Source organism: Macaca nemestrina, chromosome 4, assembly GCF_043159975.1.
Source record: "Macaca nemestrina isolate mMacNem1 chromosome 4, mMacNem.hap1, whole genome shotgun sequence".
NCBI lineage: Eukaryota > Metazoa > Chordata > Mammalia > Primates > Cercopithecidae > Macaca > Macaca nemestrina.
The window spans coordinates 20,075,413-20,098,530 of record NC_092128.1 but is presented as its reverse complement, the minus strand read 5'-3'; the positions used below and the strand labels follow the sequence as shown (position 1 = coordinate 20,098,530).

General features: G+C 44.8%; 1 protein-coding gene across 4 annotated transcripts in view; it reads right to left on the bottom strand.

The window, feature by feature from the left end:
- The window catches only part of LOC105471308 (KIAA1549 ortholog), a 201,853-nt gene that overhangs the window by 138,894 nt on the left and 39,841 nt on the right, over positions 1 to 23,118 (bottom strand). For all 4 annotated transcript variants that reach the window (XM_071094402.1, XM_071094401.1, XM_071094399.1 and 1 more), the window contains exon 2: positions 499 to 3,192. In XM_071094402.1, coding sequence (XP_070950503.1) covers positions 499 to 3,192 — 2,694 coding nt within the window. The remainder of the gene's footprint in view (positions 1 to 498; positions 3,193 to 23,118) is intronic.

The following is a 23,118-nucleotide window of genomic DNA, read 5'->3' as shown; positions in this document are numbered from 1 at the left end:
AAGGGTTGCTCTTACATAGTTGCCCAACTCATTGCTTGAATTAAACAAAAAATATTTTGTCTAAACTATGTCATCCATGCACCTACTTGGTTATGGTAAGACAAAGATCCTTCCAAGGCTTGTTTAGTTCTTATATTTGTTCTAATATTTGTTCTCCTTGCAGCTGCTGACTAATACACATCATCCCGTGCGTGCCTCTGACGTGCTAGGCAGGGGCTGGGTGTTCTGCAGGGACTAATGCATTTACATTGGAACAATAGCCCAATGAAACAGGTTTAACTAAGCTCCTTGTTTAATGGGTGAGGTAGCAGATGATTAGAGAGGATAAATAACTGTCCTGAGAACGCGCAGGAGGTAAGCATAGGAGTGCTACCTGGGAGTTAACCGAGCCCAGCGCCTCTACTCTTAACCACGAAGCTCCAAACCTCCCAGGCAGTGCACACAAGCTCCTTAGAAAGACTGCCCACCCCAGAGAGGCGGCAGGAAGCTGGCCCTTACCAGTTGTGATCAGATAGGCATCGGGGACTGTGATATCACAAACATATGGCGGCTTGGAGGTGGCCAGTGTTGGCGTGTCGACTGTTGCTTCAAGAGTGAAGGCGGTCACGGGATGCAGGGACGGCAGGGGAGGAGCAGCGCTGCCCTCTGAGGGGCTCTGACTTGCGGTGTCGCTCATCAGGGTGGAGTCGAGGGGACCACCAGTGGCAGCACCGGGGCTGGCTGTGCTCACTTCCGTGGAGGTGTTCAGTGGCACCTCTGTGGGTGTGAGTGATGGGCCCATGACGGTCAGCTCTGTGGGCAGAGGGAAGGGGGTTGCTTCAGAAACAAATGAGGATCCTGATGGCAGGTACGTGTCAGTGATCAACACTGTACCAGTGGGAATGGCTTTGGAGAAAGAGGCCAGGACAGACACATGACCGTCTAGATCACTGATTTGGTCGTCAGGAGGTGTCAGAGTTGAGAACAAAGAAGACTCAGTTAAAATGGGCGCTGTGTGCACAGTGGTCAATGGTGATGTTGCTTGAATCCCAGCCGTCAAAATGTCCAAAGACTCGGAGCTGGGGGGCACCAGTGCGGTGACTGCGGATTCGCGGGAAATGAGTGAAGACTCAAGATAGGAGGTAGTTTCAGTGAAAGCTGAGGTAAAATGAGCTTCTGAATCCCTCAGTGAAACCACAGACGCTTCAACAAACTCGAGAGAATCAGAAGGGAAGCTTGACCACGGTGACGCCCCAGAACGGCTAGGTAGGAAAGTGACAGTGTTTAAAGGCAGCTCGGAGCTTGGCTGGAGCTGCGAAAACTCAAGATTTGAGGAACTAGGAAGAGACAGCTGAGACGACTGCAGACCACTAGAGTTGAACAATGTAAATGTCTCAACCAAGGTAGAGAAAGACTGAGACGTGAAGGGAGACAAGTCACTCGGCATCGGAGACAGAGACGCAGGCGCTTCCGAAGGCGAAGGGACGGAGCCGCTGAGTTCCAGCGGGGGTGTTGAGTAAAAGCTGGATGCAAAATCCAAAGCACCTCCGGGTTTATGCTCAGAAAAACTGGAAGGTTCTTGGTCAGAGAAACGTGAAGGCTCCACTGAAGGAAGCAGACTGAAAGGCATAAAAACACTCGGGTCTCTGATGGCAGGCGACGGTGTGTTTCTGTTTGCTATGACAGAGAAAGATGAGTCAAGGAGAATGCTGGTGATGACGGAGAAAAATGCAGTGGTCACATGGGATGGCATCACTTGGGTTTCAGCAACAGACGAGGAGCCAGCAGTAGGATCAAGTGATGCTGGCACAGAGAGGCGGCCGTGGGCAGGGGGAACCTGTGTGGCTGTAACGCTACTCATATCCACCTCGGCAGAAATGCCAACACTCGTCTCTGAGATTTCCATGAATCTAGAAGAAAGTGGGACCATAGGTCTGGAGGGGAAAAGCGTATTAAATACTTGAGGACCTTCCTCAAATTCAGAGAAGTCTGCTACGACGCTACTCATTAGAGAGACGCTGCTTTCTTCCAGCACGGTCATGGACAGAGTCTCGGCACCATCCCCTGATCCCACGTCTTTCTCCATGAGGCTCGTGGCCAGAACTTGCTGAGGTGAAGGCACAGTGCAGGCCGCGCACCAAGTGTATGGTCTGAATGAGGACACCGGGCTCAGGATATGAGTGTTGTCCACAGGACCGGGGAGGGCCGAATTGCTAAGCAATTCTGATGTCTTGCTGGAGTCGCTAGGGAGAAAGGGGTCAGATGAAACATCAGTTGGTGGAGCAGAGAAGGTCGCAAACGCAACAGGAGTTGAAAGCAACGCAGAATGTGTCCTGCTGAATTCAAGGGCTGCGTGCGATGCAGTCACAGTAGGGTATGCTCTTGGAGAGATGGTTTCTTCTAGGCTTTGACTCAACATGGTGGTCACATCAGGGTATCTGTCTGCACTTGTGGCCCAAACCTCCTCTGGAGGTTGTGAGACCTCCCCCAAGGAGGGAAAAGGTATAGTAATGCCATCACCTAACGGCTGCGGCATTAAAGACCAGGAGCTAAAAAAAAGGGTGGTTTGCACACCCTCTGTTAGGGAAGCCACAATCTCTGGCAGAGTCCTGCTTGATAAATGACTGTAAGCATCAGTAGGATAAAGCACCAAATTCCTGCCAGGAGTTGGAACGATGCCCTCAGAGGTGCGAAAAGCTGACCGAGAGGTGTGGAAAAGACTGGCGGACTCAGCATATGCCGCTGGTTGTTGCGTTGTGTTCTGCCAGCCCGATGTCACTTCTTCATCTTGTAAAGAAACCATGGGTAATGATGGAGTGAGCACAGGTTCTAACGCTTCCCCGGGCAGCCCCGGTGGGCTGACTGTGATATACTGTATTGGAGAAACCATCCGTGGAGTGGTCCAGTGAGTATCCGGCAGAAAGTTATCCATCTCATCGTCATCAACAGCCACCTCATTACTCGTCACTGACACGTAAGTTGCCACAAAGATGCTGTGATCTGCTGTACTTTCAGTCTGTTTTCCTTGGCTAAAAAAGGCTGTATCAAAAGTAGCGGCAGATGGCGGGGCTGTGACATGGAGAGGACTGCTGTACTGGGACCCGGGAGCGGTTTCTGTTAAGGCCACTTGTGCAGCGCTGTGTCCAGTGCTTTTCTTCAGCACGAGCTCCACGGAGTATAAAGAAAGGTTGTGCTGTTCCGGAGAGAGCTCATCTATCAAGAAAATCAGAGCTGGGTTAGTGCAATGCATTGGAAGTCATACAGCTAACGTTTTGTTTCAGGCATGAGAATTTACTCATTCAACAAACATCCATTCACCATAAATATCCATGAATCACCGTCAGAAGTTAAACAGCTAGCTGGAAACCAGAAATTGACAGAATTACCATCAGGACAGTATCTGCAAATATTCCCAAACTTGGGCACTGTTTTTACCTAAGCTGTGTGTGTGGGGTGGGGGGGCACATTTACATAGTTTTTCCCACAGAACCACAGGATACTGGAAACAGAGGCGGCTGTTTAGTCCATTTTCTCTCACTTATGACATGAGGAAAGAGAGGTTTCCAGAAGGTAAATAATCTATTATAAGACCACCCAGAGTGGAGCTGGAATCTGAATATAAGGCTTCCTTGACTCCAAAGCCTGTGTGTTTTCTCTTCGGTGGTAGGAGCTGGCTGCTACGAGAAATGACCACAACAACTCATTGCACCTCTCACTACCAAAGTAAGAGAGTTCCCCAGTTCCTCAGCTGTGCTCCCCAACACAGTTGCTGAGGCTTCCACATGAAGGCCCCAGGCTTCCTGCAGGCTCAGCTTTTGCCATTTCCTGCCCCACTCTCAGGCCTTCCCAGCTATGCTCTGGCACCTGCAGTGCCCTAAATGCAAACACTCCCTGGCCTCCATGGCTGTGTCCATTCTCAGCCCCGCCTGGAATGCCCTTCCCCGGCTCTCTATATGGATGGGTCCTCACCCCCGCCTGGAATGCCCTTCCCCAGCTCTCTATATGGATGGGTCCTCTCACCCCCGCCTGGAATGCCCTTCCCCAGCTCTCTATATGGATGGATCCTCTCATCCCCACCTGGAATGCCCTTCCCCAGCTCTCTATATGGATGGATCCTCTCACCCCCGCCTGGAATGCCCTTCCCCGGCTCTCTATATGGATGGATCCTCTCATCCCCGCCTGGAATGCCCTTCCCCGGCTCTCTATATGGATGGATCCTCTCACCCCCGCCTGGAATGTCCTTCCCCAGCTCTGTATATGGATGGATCCTCTCACCCCCGCCTGGAATGCCCTTCCCCGGCCCTCCATCTGGATGGCTCCTTCTGGCCCTTCAGATGCAGCACATATACGAGTTTCATCCTCGATGCTCTGAAGCTAGATTGGCGCCTCTCCCTAGGCTTCTCCCTGCCCTTATCATGCCCACTGAAATGAACTATCTGCTCACTAGATTCTGGGCTTCCTAAGGACAGGCATTGTTTACCTGTCTCCCCAGTGCCTAGCACGGTAAGTGATCTACAGCAGGAGCTCAATTGACATCAGCTGGATGGATGGATGGATGGATGGATGGATGGATGGATGGATGGATGGATGGAATCCAAGGATACCAAGTTCTGACAAGTGCCAACATTATCCCATCATCCATTCAAACTTTAGTATTCCTTAACTTGTGACTGCTGTCATCATCATTTAGTAAGTTGAGGCCTCTCCACCGGTAATTCAGGTATGACATAGCCTAGAGAAACAGGACAAGTGACAGCCCAGCCACTAATGACAGTCCAGGGCCCAGGGACTGTCCTCTGCAGCCCAGGCTGGGGACTGAGCAACTATCAAAATCCGTAACAACACCTCGTTTCTCTAATCCCAACAGTCTATCAGAACATACCTTTGTGAAATGGCATAAGGATAGTCTTGAATTCATTCTATTTTTTTTAAGTAAGTCATTTCTATTCTATTTATAGCAATATGGCAGACTACAGATCTTGAAACTCTCCACTTCAGAACATTTAAGATTGCTTAATAAATGTTTAAAAACCATCTTCTAAGTGACTGGATGGCCTGCAAGACAGTAAGGGGAATGTGCTGAATGTAGGAATAAAACAGGAGCTGCACGAGGGCAGTGACTGAGGACCCAAGGCAGGTACTGGACCAGCTGGCCAGCTGTTCAGGCCACAAGGGGACTGAGAGACAAGTGTTACCCTAGACAAGGAAAGAACCCAATTGAAGACCATTTTCCAAAACTGGTGACCCAGGAAGTATCATAATCTCGGAGAAAGAGTGAGTTAGGAAGAAAAATATCTACTTTTCAGAAGACAGCAAAAATAGTATCAGCTTCCAATAGTGTCTGACTTGAGAACACCTTGGACTGACTTTCCCTTTTCCCTGTTGAACTCTCCTCAGTCTCTCACTTCTGTTCCTCAGGATCATGTCCTAGAATAAAATATGCACACAAACCCATGTCTCAGACTTTGCTTTGTGGGGGAAAACCCAGGTTAAGACACTGCTATGACTTATGTATTATGTGCTCCCAATATTCCTATGTTGAAATCCCGGGATCTCACAATATGACCATACTGGGAAACAGGGTCAGTGGAGATGTAATTGGCTGAGATGCGGTCATACTGAAGTTGGGTGGGCCCTCATCTAATATACTGGTGACTGTATAAAAGGCAGAAATGTGGGCCAGGCGCGGTGGCTCACACCTGTAATCACAGTACTTTGGGAGGCCAAGGAGGACAGATCACGAGGTCAGGAGTTCGAGTCCAGCCTGACCAACATGGCAAAACCCCATCTCCACTAAAAATACAAAAGTTAGCCAGGTGTGGTGGCACACACCTGTCATCCCAGCTACTCAGGAGGCTGAGGCAGGAGAATCGCTTGAACCCAAGAGGCAGAGGGTTCAGAACCAAGATCATGCCACTGCACTCAAGCCTGGGAGACAGAGTGAGACTCCATCTTAAAAAAAAAAAAAAAAAAAAAAACGGGCAGGAACTGGACACAGACATACACAGAAGGAGAACACCATGTGACGATGAAGGCAGAGATCACAACAATGCACCTACAAGGCAAGGAATATTAAAGATTGACAGCAAATCACCAGCAGCTAGGGGAGAGCCCTGCAGCAGATTCTCCCTCACAGGCTTCAGAAGGAAGCCACACCTTGAACTTGGACTTCTAGCCTCCAGAACAGCGAGAAAATACATTTTTGCTGTTTAAGCCAAACAAGGGAAAAGAAAAGTATATGTCTCAACTCTGACTTTGTATAACTATTGTGTGAAACATCGTCCCGAGTGTGGAACCTATACTACTTGTATGGTCCTAACAACTGTGTGCTTACAGTCATAATTTAAAGTGGGCCAGGTCTCCAGCACCTGTCAGAAAGTAACATAAATCACACCCAGAAGAACACACTCACAGCCGGGTTTCAAAGTCTTCCTGCAGCTACAGTTGCAGAGCACAGAATTAAAAATCATAAAATACATAGGAAACCAAAGTACCATGAACAAAAGTCAAGAGAAATCCCATGAAAAAAGTATTTTTTAAAAAGGCCAACTAGATTGAATCAGATCTATAAAGACTTTGGGTATCAGAATTATGAGACCCATTTTTTAAAGTTATATTTAATTCATTTAAAATAATAAAGACCAAAAACATGAGTAACGAGCAAGACACTATACAAGTTGGCCAGAAATATTTTTAAAACATTTAGAAATAAAAATTTTATAATTAATAAATTTTAAACTCAATATACTCATAAAACAGCAATTTAGACAGAGCTGAAGCAAGATTTAGTGAACTGGGGGATAGGTCTGAAGAAATTACTCAGAAAAGGGCACAGGAAAATAAAGAAAAGTGAAATATTAATAAAAGAAGCTAAGAGACATAGAAGACAGAATAAGACAGTCCAACATACATTTGATCAAAGTTTTAGGAAAAAAATAAAAGGGAATAGGGTAGATACAATATTCAAAGACATAGTGCTAAGAATTTGCCAAAATTTATAAGAGACACGAACCATTCAATTCACAAAGACCAAAAAATCCCAAGGTGGGTGAATTAAAAAAAAAAAAATCCAAACCTATACATGTGATGATACCACAGACCACAGACAAATTGTAAAACCAGTCAGAGAAAAAGGAAACAGCAACCAAACAAGCAAAAAATAACTGCCTGACAGAATTAGAAGCCAGATGACAACGAAACAAAATCCTCAAGTGCTGAGAGAAACTCTCTGACATCTCAGAGGTGAATAACCAGGAAAACTCTCTATCAAGACATTTTCAGCTTAACAGTGGTTATACTAACAGAAGACCCTCAGTAAAGGAGCTCCTAAATAAGGATATCCTTCAAAAAGAAGCGTTATTATCTCAGCAGGAAGATCTGAGAATAGAGAATAAATGATAAACATATGGCCAGACGTGGTGGCTGACACCTATAATCCCAGCATTTTGGGAGGCCAAGGCAGGTGGATCACCTAAGGTCAGGAGTTCGAGACCAGCCTAGCCAACACAGTGAAATCCCATCTCCACTAAAAATGAAAAATTAGCTGGGTGTGGTGACACACACCTGTAGTCCCAGCTACTCGAGAGGCTGAGGCAGAAGAATCGCATGAACCCGGGAGGTGGAGACTGCAGTGAGCTGAGATCATGCCATTGCACTCCAGCCTGGGCAACAAAGCAAGACTCCATCTCAAAAAGGAAAAAAAAAAAGATAAATATATGGTTAAATCTAAACAAACAGTGATGGTATAAATGAACAAAAATACTCCTACGTAATTTGTGAGTTTACAGAAGACATATTATATGGAATTAAAAGTTACGCATAGAAGCTATAAGAGGGACAGCCAGAGGTATTGTTGACTCACTAGCAGAGATGGAGATCAAAAGTTAAGACAAAATTCTGTGAATAGATTTTTGTTTCTATATACCAAAATTTGTAAATAATATTTAGTGCCATAGATAAAGTATTTCTAGCTGGTTCTCCTAGCATCTGAAAGTCACCAACTTAAACCATATATAAAATGCTTAAAGGGTCATATTCCTTTCTATATCATATGCATTTTTTAAATGAATAAATAATACAAGAAGGATTTTTTAAATCAGTATTTTAAGTTGTTTCATAGCAATATTATACAGCATTTGTTGTCTTCCATACAACCTGGCTGTAGGATTCCTTGCCTAAGTGATTGTGTTACTTACCTGTCACGTCCCAAGCACAGGTAAAAGAAAACACAATACTTATGATGACCACAGTAAAATAGCAGCTGTTCTTTTTTTTTTTTTTTTTTGATGTTCTTTTCTACAATAAAGGCTTACAAGTTATAAATATAAGAAGAAATAAAATAACGGTTCTGTCAAATTGTGTATCATATAAATCTGAACGTTTTCCTAAGGATAAATCATTTTATGTGTCTGTTTTAAAACTGCTATGATATAATTTGTTTTGAAATATTAGATCTGAACAAGGAGCAAGTTCCCTTTTAAAACAAATCACAAATGCATTTGGAAGTGAACCGGAAGACTGCAAGAGATAAAATAACCAGGAAGAGCAACGTTTAGTGGCTAATTTATGAACCTGAGTATCTGATGCAAGCTAGAATTCAATCAACTCTGCCTTCTAAGGACAGGAAACGGGGAGGGCAAAGTGACCAAAGGGACAAAAAAATCCTCCTGACTAGAACATGATGGCAACAAAAACTTCGTATTAAGAAACGGAAGGCGTGCCAAGCCGGGATGCTTTTTTTTTTCTTTCTTTCTCTCTGCCAAGCCCTAGGAGGGACAAAGCAGCTGCAATGCCAAAGGGAATCACTTCTGCAGTTAACTCAGGAGGAGGCTAGGAAACCCAGGCGAGTCCTCTCACAGCATAAAAGGCCTCAGGGACTCTAATTTCAAGCCCTGGAGATCAATTTTCAAGCTCTGAAGAGTAGGCTCACAAAAGAGGGAAAGGTTCTCTCTTGGATGACAGAGAAAGGAAAGGGGTTGGGGTGAGACGGGTGCTTCTCAGACTGTGACGCCCACCTGAATGACGCCGGACCCTGGACTCCTGCACTGCTCCCGGCTGACCCGGGTCTGCCACCCAGTCCAAGTAGCCAGTACTGAGGCCTTTTCTCCATCTAGGCAGCAAACCCTTGTTCACAGGGAGCCTACCAGGCACCTGCACCTCGCCCTGGCCAGGTTCCGGCCATGCTGGACATCACAGTGGGAAACTGTCCTGAGCTCTCACCGCCAGGCCACACCGACTCCATGATTACACAGTAGTGAGGAAGAGGCCCAGCTGTCTCCAAAACTTGTCTGTCTCAGACGTTCACAAGTAAGACGAAGTGGTAGCCTGACATTTTTTTTTAAGTCATGTTTTTCTACCTGGAAATCTTCCTGAACCATAGTAGTCAATCATGGAATCACGTACTTTTCAAGCTTAATAGATCCTTTAGGACCTAGGCCAATCCTTCATGGTGCAAATAAGGCTCAAAATAGCAACCCACAGGGTCAGCACAGAAACAGGCAGGTTCCTGCCTTTGCAGGGGCTGAAGGCTCTTCATACCACACTGTGTTTTGTCAAATCAAGCCACTGAATTAAAGTTGTTGGTGAGGAAATTTAGTTAAAAAACATGCTAAATGGCCAGGTACTAGTGGCTCACCCCTATAATCCAAGCACTTTGGTAGGCCAGGGCAGGAGGCAAGTGAATGGCTTGAGCCCTGGAGTTCACCAGCCTGGGCAACATAGCGAAACCCCGACTCTACAAAAAATCAAAAATTAGCCGAGCATGGTGGCAACCACCTGTGTGTGATTCCAGCTACTTGAGAGGCTGAGGTGGGAGGATCGCTTGAGCCCAGGAGGTGGAGGTTGCAGTGAGCTGAGATCGTGCCACTGTCTCCAGCCTGGGCAACAGAGCCAGACCCTGTCAAAAAAAAAAAAAAAAAAAAGACTAAACTATCTTAGACTACAATTGAGTTGAAAGCACTTGCTAAATTCTGTTACTAAAACTTACGGGCAGGCACATGTTGTGGACTCTGAGGCCCCACAGTCCACCTGGGGACAGCTCACAGCTGCAGGCACAGACGCTGGGAAAACACCTCCTCCTCTGAGAACTGGCCTGGGAGGCCCAAGGGACAGCAGTGTCAAGCGTCGCTAAAGAGCTTTCATCCAGACAGAAACATTATTTTTGCTTCCTTGCTAAATTGTGGAGTTTCTAAAACATGATGAGTCATCTCAACTCTCTGTGGATATGAAATCTGCTACAAAACAAGGGCTCCTGGCCCCAGTATTTCCAAGAGTTTACAAACAAAAGCAGTTGATTATTTAACCACTCCCCAACTTCACGAATCTCCAGCAACTTTTTTCTTTTTTCTTTTTTGTTGAGACAGGTTTTGTTGTGTCACCCAAGCTGGAGTGCAGTGGTGCAATCGGCTCACTGCAACCTCTGCCTCTTGGGTTCAAGCGATTTGCGCCTCAGTCTCCAGAGTAGCTGGGATTCCAGGTACCCACCAACATGCTCAGCTACTTTTTATATTTTTAGTAGAGATGGAGTTTCGCCATGTTGGCCAGACTGGCCTCAAACTCCCAACCTCAAGTGATCCGTCTGTCTCCTTCCCCCAAAGTGCTGGGATTACAGGCATGAGCCACCGCACCTGGCCAACTTCTTATTCTTCTTCTAGTTCTCAGGTTGTCCTAGGCAGATTTTTAGTGCTGTTACAAAAACCATCCTTTCTCCTTCCCCACATTCCATTTATCTTCCTGGTTTAGAAAAAAGTGTCTTCCCCTTGTTTCTCCAACACAAAATGTATACTAATATCTTCTATCAAGTTACTTCTCCAACTGGTACTGGTTTTATCATCAAATATTAAGTAGATAATACTATTTATAAATATATATACATATATAAGTTATGTAAATAACACAGATAACACCTGAGTACCCATCACCCAGTTTAAGAAAAGTATTACCCTTACCAGCTGGAGTACAGAGGTACAATCATAGCTCACTGCACTCTTGAACTCCTGGGCTCAGGCAATCCCCCACAGCTCAGCCTCCCAAACAGCTGGGACCATAGGCTTGTGCCACTATGCCCAGCTAATTAATTTTATCTTTCTTCTGTAGAGATAAGGTCTCACTATATTGCCCAGGCTAGTCTCAAATTCCTGGCCTCAAGCAGTCCTCCTGCCTCGGCCTCCCAAAGTGAGCCACCGCACCCAGCTATGAAATGTATTTCCTATATAGTAAGACTTGAAAGTCAAAATTACTCTTGATCCATGAGTTGCAGAATGGATGTGTGTTAACAGGCATGAAGGCAACTTTAATCTCCTTGTCCATCTCGTAAGAGTTCTTGGGTGACTAGGTCCACTGTCAATGAGCAGTAATAGTTTGAAAGGAATCTTTTGTTCTGAGCAGTAGGTCTCAACAGTGGCCTTAAGTTAGTCAGTAAATCATGCTTTATACAGATGTGCTGTCATCTGGGCTGTGTTGTTTCACTTACAGAGTGCCAGTAGAGCCGACTCAGCATAATTCTTAAGGACCCCATGTTTTTCAGAAGGGTCAGTGAGCACTGGCTTCAGCTTCATTGGCCCCTAACAAGAGAGTCAGTTGTCCTTTGGAGCTCTGAAGCCGAGCATTGACTTCTCTAGCTGTGAAAGTCCTGGATGGCATCTTCTCCCGCTAGAAGGCTGCTTCATCTACACTGAAAATCTGTTGTTTAGTCTAACTGCCTTCACCAATGAACTCACCTAAATCCTCTGGATAATTTGCTGTTATATCTTGTACTTCTATGTATGGAGACAGCTTCTTTCCTTAAATCTCATGAACCAACCTCTGCTAGCTTCAAACTTTTCTTCTGCAGCTTCCTTACCTTTCTCAGCCTTTAGAGGATCAGAGTTAACGCCTTGCTCTGGATGAGGCTTTGGCTTACAGGAGTGTTGCAGCTGATTTAATCTATCCAGACCATTCAAGCTCTCTCCATATCAGCAACAAGGCTGTTTTGCTTTCTTATTATTCATGTGTTTGTTGTGGTACTACTTTTAATTTCCTTCAAGAACTTTTCCTTTGCATTCACAACTTGGCAATCTATTTGTTGCAAGAGGTCAGCTTTCATCCTTTTTTATGGCTGCATAGTATTCCAGGGTGTATATGTGCCACATTTTCTTAATCCAGTCTGTCACTGATGGACATTTGGGTTGATTCCAAGTCTTTGCAATTGTGAATAGTGCCGCAATAAACATACGTGTGCATGTGTCTTTATAGCAGCATGATTTATAATCCTTTGGGTATATACCCAGTAATCGGATGGCTGGGTCATATGGTACTTCTAGTTCTAGATCCTTGAGGAGTCGCCATACTGTTTTCCATAATGGTTGAACTAGTTTACAATCCCACCACTTTGTAGGGACGTGGATGCAGCTGGAAACCATCATTCTCAGCAAACTATCGCAAGAACAGAAAACCAAACACTGCATGTTCTCACTCATAGGTGGGAACTGAACAATGAGATCACTTGGAGTCGGGAAGGGGAACATCACACATCAGGGCCTATCATGGGGAGGGGGGAGGGAGGAGGGATTGCATTGGGAGTTATACCTGATGTAAATGACGAGCTGATGGGTGCTGACAAGTTGATGGGTGCAGCACACCAACATGGCACAAGTATACTAATGTAACAAACCTGCACGTTATGCACATGTACCCTAGAACTTAAAGTATAATTTAAAAAAAAAAAAAAGAGGTCACCTTTTAGGCTCCCTTGGCTTTTGACGTGTCTTCCTCACTTTATCATTTCTAGCTTTTCACTGAAAGGGAGAGACAAGTAACTCTTCCTTTCACTTGAGCACTTAGAGACCATTGCAGGGTTATAAACTGGACTACTTTGAAAATTCTGTGTCTCAGGAGACAGGGAGCCCTCAGGAGAGGGAGAGAGACATGAGAACGACTAGTGAGTGGAGCAGTTAGGAGACACACATTTATTAAGTTTGCCTTCGTATATGGGCAGAGTTTGCGGCCCCTCAGGACAAATTACAATAGTGACATCAAAGATGACTGATCACAGATCACCATAACAGATATAATAATGAAAACATCATAAATGTGAGAATTACCAAATTGTGACAAAGACATAAAGTGTCGATAGACTTACCTGAAGAGGGCTGCCACGAGCCTGCCGTCTGTAAAAAGCGCAGTATCTGCAAAGTGCAATAAAATGGGGCAGGGGTACACCTGTGTTTCGGATCCTCGTATCTTAGGTCAGTTATAACTTCTCCAGTTCATAGTTTGTTGTTTGGGTTTTTTTACTGGCGTCTTTGATGAACAAAAGGTCTCAATTTTGACTGGGCGCGGTGGCTCACGCCTGTAATCCCAGCACTTTGGGAGGCTGAGGTGGGTGGATCACCTGAGATCAGGAGTTCAAGACTAGCCCGGCCAACATGGCAAAAACACATCTCTATTAAAAATACAAAAACTAGCCAGGCATGGTGGCGGGTGCCTGTAATCCAGCTACTCGGGAGGCTGAGGCAGGAGAAACTCTTGAACCCAGGAGGCAGAGGTTGCAGTGAGCCGAGATTGCACCACTGCACTCCAGACTGGGTGACAGAGCAAAAGTCCTGTCTCAAAAAAAAAAAAAAAAAGGTCTCAGTTTTAATATGGTCAAATTTATCAGTCTTTTGTTGTTGTTTGAGATTCACCTGTATATATTTTAAGATGGAAGGTTTAAGAAATCATTTCCGTCACTAGAAGACATTATGTTACTCTTCTATCTTGTCTTCTAACAGTTTTAAGGGTTTTTTTTTCACATTTAAGACCACGTGTTCCTGGAGGTGTGTGGGTGGGGGAGGCGTGAGGGGTGTGTGTGTGTGCAGGAGACGTGAAGGCAGACAAGAGTGTCCTAACCCACTGTTACTCACGGTGTGATCCACAAGCTTTTTGTTATGGGTCTGCAATGAGACAAGGTTCTTGAACCAGTATGGAAATCAACATACTGCCTTTTCAGAGACTAGGCCATGCTCAAATTAAAAATTAAAATTATAAAAACTAGACAGCATGCTATATGAACAGTCAATTCACACTCTCATGTAAGTTCTTTATTTTGTCTTAACTGGAAAACAACAGTTTGCAGAGTGGCACATTCTGAGGTACTATGTGGGCAAAAGATGTGGGATCTGCCCACGGTCCCGGAGTGGGAGGCAGAGGGGCAGTACTGGGAACGCAGCCGACTGGAGAACACAGAGGAGACCAGCATGTCTGGAGAGGAACAGAAAAAAAAAGTTCTTAAACTCCAAGGTAGAGTCAGAGAAAGGCAGGAGACCATACCATGCAAAGCTTGGAAGGCACAATGCTGAGGACACTCGGCAAATGCAGTGGGAAGCCAGTGAAGAAGCTATTTAAAAGCATGGGAATGACACGATCTGAAAAATGGTTTTCAAAAATCCCTCTTGCTGCTGTGCGCAGAACAGGCTAATGGGGGCAGGAGGAGATGTAGAGAGATCAGTTATGTGGTCACTAGAGTTGAACTTAAGACGACAGCGGCTCAGAGTGGTATATTTAGCACTTTGCTCCTCAGAGTGTAGTCGGCGGACCTTCAGCATCAGCCGGGAGTGTTTTGGAAATGCAGCATCTCAAGCCCACTCAAGACCCTGCGGAATCAGAAACTGCTTTTACCATGACCCCCAGGTAATTCACGCACCCATTCAAGTTTGAGAAGCACTAGCCTGGGATTTATTTTAGGGAAATTCACATGGTGATATCAAGCATACAGATGAATATCCAAGCCTGAGATAAACCTGCAAACGTGAAGAAGAGAAGCCAGGGAGACAGAGGAAAACCAGGAACAGGAGGTGACAAGAAAACAGAAAATCGGTTGGTACTGGGGAAGAGTCGCTGTGCTGAATGACCCCGAGAGATCAAGCACGTGCAGGCTGGAGAGGCCCTCCTGGCGTGCACGTTGCTCGTGGTGGCAGAAGCCAGGCTGACTAGTGAAGGGCAGATGAGGAAACGCGAGCTCCACGCAATCAACTTCACAAGCAGCTTCACTGCATGAGATAGGGAAGGGAGGTGGGACCTGGAGGGTCTGGGGAAGCTGCTTGGTTCTGAGACGAGAGAGAAGAATCACCGAGGAGTTGGTTAAAGATGCAAGTTTCTAAAAAGGCGAAGCAGCTAATGCAAAATGTTTCCTCTAATCATGAGGAAGCATCAGATAAACCCAGGACCAGGGATGTTCTACAAAAGATCTGATTTTCAAAAATGCCAAGGTCATAAAAGGCAAGAAAAGACTGAGGAACTGAGCAGACTGAGGAGCCGTGACAACTAAATGTGATGTGCAAGTCTGGACTGGACTCCAGAACAGAAGTGGTAGAACTGGTGAAGCCCTGTGAAGCCTGTAGTTTCATTCGTGGCATTGAACAAATGCAAACTTCCTAACTGTGGTAACTCCACTACGATCATGTAAGATGTTATTATTAGGGGAAGCTGAATGAAGGGTATATGGGAACCCTGTGCATTCATTTTCCAACTTTATGTCTAAAATTCTTGCAAAATAGGCCAGGCGTGGTGGCTCACACCTGTAATCCCAGCACTTTGGGAGGCCAGGGCAGGCGGATCACCTGAGGTCAGGAGTTCAAGACCAGCCTGGCCAACATGGCAAAACCCCATCTCTAATGAAAATACAAAAATTAGCCAGGCATGGTGGCACGTGCCTGTAATCTCAGCTATTTGGGAGGCTGAGGCAGGAGAATCACTTGAACCCAGGAAGGGGAGGCTGCAGTGAGCTGAGATTTTGCCACTGTACTCTAGCCTGGGCGACAGAGTAAGACTGTCTCAAAAATAATAATAGTAAAATAAATAAAATACAATTCTTGCAAAATAAAAATGAAAGTAACTCGGGTTGTCATCAGGAAGCAGTGTATGGGTTTTTGTTGTTGTTGTCGTTCTTACTGTTGTTTTGGAACCTATAATTGGAACCAAAGGGTGACTCAAATGATATCAAAAGGGTGACAACACTGCTGACAGAGTAATGCAAAAGAGATGACGATACCAAAGACGAAAGGACCAGTGAGAAGCCCACAGGGCTGAGAAGGAAGGAAGGAATGGAACCCAGAGAGGAAGTGGCCTTTGATCCTCCACAAGACACAGGGTCCCTGAAAATTACTACCATGGAGGGCAGACTGAGAGTGAGTTCACAGACCAGGAAACTTTACAGATTTATTTGTGAGGATTTGTGGGAATTCTGGTTAGAGGGCTTCTCTGGATATAGTATTTCCTATTAAAAACAAACAAGCAAGCAAACAAAAAACAAGTCCAGGACATCCACTGAAAATAGGGAGTGGTTGAGGGATGGGGCGGAGCTCACCAGGAGAGCAGAGAATTTGTGAAAGACCTGGAGGAGCAGGGGAGAGGGCGTCATCCACAGAAATGAGACAGGATGGCCATGCTCTGCCTGAAACTAGAAGGCAGGTTTCCCATGTCCATGGGAGGAAAAACTGCTATTCCCAAATCAGTGTTTTAGGCTGTAGTTGGATATGTTTTAGTTTTAGTTCTGTGTCTCGTAACACAGAAAATATCAGCCTGGGAGTGAATGGAAAGGAACTGACTGCGCTTATCCCCACTGTTCTAAGTTCACGAATATTCTTAAACTTCATTTTGAAGTCTTCCTTTGACATCCTTTGTTTCTTGACTTTTAGTAGGTCACAGATAACATTAAAATGTTTGAATTACCATAGGTCACATCTTTGATTCCTGACTCAAATAAGAGGCACCATGGTGTAATAATAGAGAGTGCCAGAGATGAGAGCTTGCAGGCCTCGGGCCACATCCTGGCCCACCTGGAGGAGCCATTTCACATTCCTGGGTCTCAGTTCCTTCATCCTCTAACAAGATACACTGTCCCTGAAAATTACTACCTGAAAAATGGGTGTTGACATCTGACTTCCCAAGTGGAAGGAAAATAAGACCCTATGTATATGCTATGAGGTTTTCTCTAACCCTCAAACCATAAGGGGTTCCCCCAGAAAGGGAGCCCCCAAATGATAAATGGCCATGATATCGGTAGTGGGCAGCTTCAGTTTTAGCTGGAAAAACACCAGCTCATAAAAAGCACAGTTCTTCAGCACTGGCAAAATACAATCCCATCCAGAGAGGGATAATGGGGCCAAAGTCTCCAGAACATTCCACAGAGAACAGAACTGGTTGCTGTTCTATCTCCAACTTGCTCAGTTCCCCTGGAGAAATCCCTCGTAATTAGTCATCCCTTCCATTTCCTCCTCTAAAGATGGAACACGGATAACAATTAGTGACCTCACCCAAACATAAAGAGAACTCATGTGGAACTTCAGAAAACAATGACTGCAACCAAACAATACTGAAATACTAATACTGCAAGGTTTTTAAAAAATTCAACTATTCTAGCTAAAACATCAGTTTAGGCTTCATGTTGGGGTTTACGGACTCTACCTCTGTGCATGATTTTCTCATGTGAGGAGCTAAGGATATTAAAATGTTGGTTTAGTTGAAGGCAAGGTCCAGAGGATTTATTAGAAGATGTTCTGTTTTGCTTTGTTTTGCTTTATTCTTTCCTAAATAAAATGCAATCCTCTTTCACCAACCTAGAAAGCAAGATTGTCAGCACTTTGAGTAACCAAAACAAACTAAACTAAATAACTCAATTCACTAAGAACAAAGGCAAAAAAATTTCTCTGTCAGCCATCTGTTTCTAAAATAATTTAATTTAAAACACAGTCTTGTAACAACAGGGAAAAGGACACCATGAGCTTCCAGATTCTTCTGTCTCCTATTACACTCAGAGCAGGAGTGGCACACGACGTCCCATGACTAAGCATGAGCAGGCACCTTCCCTCCCAACGGCAGGAGCCAGCAGCAACGAACATCCACACCGATGCCCAAGCAGCCAGGAGACACCACTGCCTCCCTGGGGGGTATTAATTCCAACAAACAGTAAACAGCTTATGTGGCAGGCTCAATGCCTTAATTCGGCTCTAAATTAAGCTTTTATTCTATATCAAGGGATCAGGAGGCTTAAGAGAGAGAGGGGTCACGCCGGCTGGAGGCAGCAGCAAGGACAAAGGCACTATGTCTGGACAAAGTGGGATGTGTCTGCAGTGGCTGGATTTGGTTGGAGAGAATAATACTGGAAAAGTTGGCCCAAGAGTGTGAGAATCTTGGCAGACAATAGGAAGGAATAGGATATTCTGAGCAGAGCGGCTTTTTGACCAAAGTTATCCTGCAGAAAAATCAATCTGGCAGAGCGGAAAGAAGCATAAAATAGTGCTCCATGATACACACAGATATGCACGGTCGATGGGGCAAGGAGTGTGATCAGGACAGTGAAGGGAACAGAAAAGAAGTTCCAAGTCAGAGAGACTGCACTAAGGTAAAAAAGATGATAAAATTCAGCAGCCAATGGAAGGGACGGGGAAGACAGAACAAAAAGTCAGAGGTGATTCTAAATCACAGTTGCAACTGTCCACTAGGCAGTTCCACTTGAGTATCCAACAGGCTCTTAAAAAAACCCTGACCCTCCCCCATATGCCACTTAATAGCTCATGCCTATAGCCAGGTCCTGCCAGCGCTGTGGACCCTCACACACCGTCCTCCCCACCACCACCAATTAATTTAGGCCTTACAATGACCCGCTCAGAGCCCTGCCTTGCACAACTTCTGTGAGAGACAGGCTTTCCAGGACATGGAAGCACAGGAGGCAGAGGTGTCCTGAGACCATGGATGCTGCCTGCTTCCTCGCTCACTCTAAGTTCGGTTCAGGAACCAGGAGAGGCCACAGCATCTACAAACATCCTTTCAAATGGCTTCTATAGTGTTTCTTGGGTGGTGTCTTAAGCCCCATATGCAAAGGGTGGCAGCACTTCCAGCATGACAAGTTCCCACCTTGTCCAAACAGTGTCACTAGAGATGTGTGAGCCCCCCACACACACACCCCAAACCCTGGCGCTGTGGGCCAAGGGAAGGTGTGCTGAGAAGCCCTGTAAATGCCCTGGCCCTGATCAGAGGTGTGTGTTCCTGGTCATGGTAATCAGTCAGGGCTGTGGTCTCTCTCTCTACGAGCCATAACCCACCCTAAGTTCTGCAGCCTCCCCTAGCCCCTCCAATCTATCTGGAGTTTTCTAACATGCAGAGCTAATCAATCCATTCTGTATATATGAAGTTCATCTAAAAGAAAAGAAACAATCCAACTATGTCACCCCATTCTCAAAATCCTCCAGTGGCTCTTAAAAGCCTTCAGAAATCCAAAGCCCTCAGCTGAGATACAAGAATCTTCAGCTCCCTGTTCCCACCTGTGCCATTAGTATTACCCTCCCCTACAACCAGCCCATGCCCCAGCTATTCGACGTGCTCTCTGACCACCATGCTTTTGCAAAGATTGCTCCCTTTACTGATACCGGCCCCCCTCCTTCCCGTAACTCCTGTCACACCTCAGAATCCCCTTTTCTATCTTCCGCAGAACCCTGCATGTGCTTCTCTCGTGACACTTAGGTTGTATTCTTGGCTTACTCATTACTCACTTGCCCCCCCACCCCACCCCAAATCATGAGCTACTTGAAGGAAGAGGCTGTGTCTCATCAGTGTGCCTCCCATGTCCACCCCAAAGACTAACACATCCATTCATTCATTCATTCATAAGTCCAACAAACACCTACCGGTCATGTGAGCTAAGTTCAGGGTATAAGGTGTTAGCCAAGATGGAAAGGTCTCCTGCTCACAACTTTATGGCTGAGAAGAGGAGACAGACAAACAATAACGATGAACAGAGAAGACTGGTAAGGAAATAAGCAAGATGCTGTGATGGACAGCAAGGAAGGTCAGGAGAGGATGAGGAACGAAGAGAGAGAGACAGGAAGGCTGCTCCAGGCAGAGGGGGTGGCGAGTGCAGTGGCCTGAAGCAGGAAGGAGATTAACAGATGTGGAAATGGCTCCTACGAATGGTGCGGGGTCACCAAGGGCAGCCTGTCGTTTGAGGCTCACATGGAAGGTGAGGAGCCAACTCGGGGTGGATGGAAATGTGACTCTAGGGTTTGAGAGAGAAATCTGGGCCAATGAGCGAGATTGGTGATTATCTGCAGAAAGATGATCATTGGGGTCAAATGATACCATCAAGGAAGGTGGTGGGAGTTTGACTTCCAAGCCCTCCAGGGACACATTCATTTAAGGGTGTTCTGTAGCAGTCAGGAGGGGCCACCTTTAGCAATCACACTGCTATAGTCTGAATATCTGTGTCCCCCTAAAATTTGTACGTTGAAACCTAATCCGAAGGTGATGGTATTAAGAGGTAGGGCCTTTGGGAGGTGACTAGGTCATGAGGGCCCCACCCTCATGAACAGGATTAGTGTCCTTCTAAAAAAGGCCCAAGAGAGCTTGTCTGCCCCTTCTGCCATGTGAGGACACACAGAAGGCGCTGGCTATGAAGAACAAGCCCTCACCAGAAACCGAGCCTACTATGATCTTGATCTTGGACTTCTCAGCCTCCAGAACTGTGAGTGATAAATTTCTATTGTCTATAAGTGACCCAGTCCAAAGTATTTTGTTACAGCAGCCCAAACGAACTAAGACACGTACCAAATTGAGTTCTGGTTACATATACTTCTGTAATCTAATTCAGTCAAGCACACACATTACTCAGTCTCATTCTTACCTTATTTCCATTCATTGGTAATCTTTCTCAAACCCCCTGTTCTGCCTGCTTATTGGTAGGAAGGGCCTACTGATTAGCAATTATCCATAGCATTAACTCTGTAAGTGTCTATAATTATGACTTATCTTGGTTTATTTGAGGGCTCTGTGGGACTCCATGACAGGGAATGACAGGAAGTTAATGTAAATACTAATTTGACAAGAAACTAACCAGATCAAATCTATAGATAAGCCAGAAGGCAATTTTCTAAAACTGCATTCTCTTCCATGTAGAGTTCTATGCCTGTTTTTGCTATTACAATAAATTGTTTAAATGATGCCAAACAACCCAATTTTGGCATTTTAAACTTTTTACTATAGGCCAGGCACAGTGGCTCACGCCTGTAATCCCAGCACTTTGGGAAGCTGAGGTGGGTGGATCACCTGAGGACAGGAGTTCGAGACCAGTCTAGCCAACATGGCGAAACCCTGTGTCTACTAAAAACACAAAAATTAGCCGGCGTAGTGGTGTGTGCCTGTAATCACAGCTACTCGGGAGGCTGAGGCAGGAGAATAGTTTGAACCTGGGAGGTGGAGGTTGCAGTGAGCCGAGGGAGACTCTGTCCCAAAAACATTAATTAAATAAATAAACTTTTTATTATAACATTTTCAGACATACACAAAAGTTGAAAGACTGAAACCCATTACTCAGCTTCGACCCCATAAACATTTTTTTAAAACACAAATACAGCAAATCCCAGACATCGTTAATTTCTACAAATACTTCAGCATCTCTGATAAGGACTTTAAAAAATCATAACCACAATATAATTATCACACCCAACAAAATTAAAAATAATTCCTAATATCATCTAATTATGCATTTCAAACTTGGTTTTCCTTGGTGGCCTCAAAATATTTTTGTATAACAGTATAATCGCTTTTTTCAAACCAGAATCCAAACAAGGTACATACAATGTTTTTGGTTCATGTGTCTCTTAGGTCTCTTTTACTTTATAATAATTTTCTCCTCTTTTTTCCCCCTTTTTAAAGCTCTCACTGTTTACTTGTTAAAGAAAGGTCATTTGTCCCTGTAGACAGTCCACGTTCTATATTTGGCTGACTATATTCTCATGGTGTCATTTAACATGTTCTTCCCTCAAATTTCTTACAAACTGGTAGTTAGATCAAGAGGCTTCATCAGATTCAGAACCAGTGTTTTTGGCGAGAATACTCCCTAGGTGGTCCTCTGTATTTCCACCGTATCACAGCAGGAAGTGCCTGGTTTCTGGCTGTTCTATTCTGAGTGATACTAAAATTTATCAAGGGCTTAAGAGTTGACAGCCCTTTTCATCCATTACAAGGCTCCTTATCATCCTCTTTACGTAATGACTAAGCAGTCACTGATGATCACTGCCTCCATCCATTATTTCATTAGGAAGGCTGGGTTTTTTAAGCCTGCATTAATTAAAGATATTCCAGCTGGGCGTGGTGGCTCATGACTATAATCTCATCACTCTGGCAGGCCCAAGCAGGAGGATTGCTTGAAGCCTGTGGTTTGAGACCAGCCTGGGCAACATAGCAAGACCCCATTTCTAAAAAAAAAAAAAATTATTTAAAAAATTAAAAAAATAATAATTTAAAAAGATGTTCCAACACTCAAATCATAGAAAGAATAGTAATTTGGGGTCTGGAACAATAATGTTATTTGTGTTTTGTAAGAACATTTAATAAGTCACCAGATTAGGAGTTCAATACAAAGATGCTGATTTCTATACTGTTCTTTAAAAAGACTGCACACAAATCACTGACCCTGTGAATGTATTAAAGTCCCCTGCCCCCGCCAAAGTTCACCGTCCCATAAAGATAGTACAGAATAAGGCAGATCTTGGAAATTATGACACTTAAGAAGGAGGGAAGGAGGAAATAGAAATGTCAGAATACCTCGAAGCAGTGCATTTATTACAGCACCTTTCCAAAGAACAGATTAAGAAGTACTGAAATAACTTTAACACACGATGGTTAAACAGTTTCAAATTCCTCTTCTTCCTATACTAGAGTTTCTACAAAACAGCAAAAAATAATCTGAATCCTTTTCTCCCTATCCCTTACTCAGGGAAGTGTTAATAAACAGTAAAATACCTGTACGAACAGAAGAATCCTCCTCCCTTCAAAAGCAGAGGCTAGTTAATGCCTTCCGCATAATCACTTAATGAACCTGAGAAACCCTCTATTAATAGCCAAGCCTCACGGGTACCTACACTTCCCCCTGGGTTAGAGCACTTCCACTCAGGAAAGCGGTTAGCGCTCTGCTGAACTGAACTGCCCAGCCTGCTGCAAGAAGGTAGGGAAGGGAAGCAGGAGACATCAGGGATAACCTTCAGGGACCAGTAAGATGAGGGAGCCTAAACTCTTCCAAAGAGGAAATAAGGAAATGTTTAAAAATGGTGCAATGAATGCCACTGAATGGTATTCTTAAAAGTGATTCAAATGATAAATTTTATATTATGTATATTTTACCAAATTAAA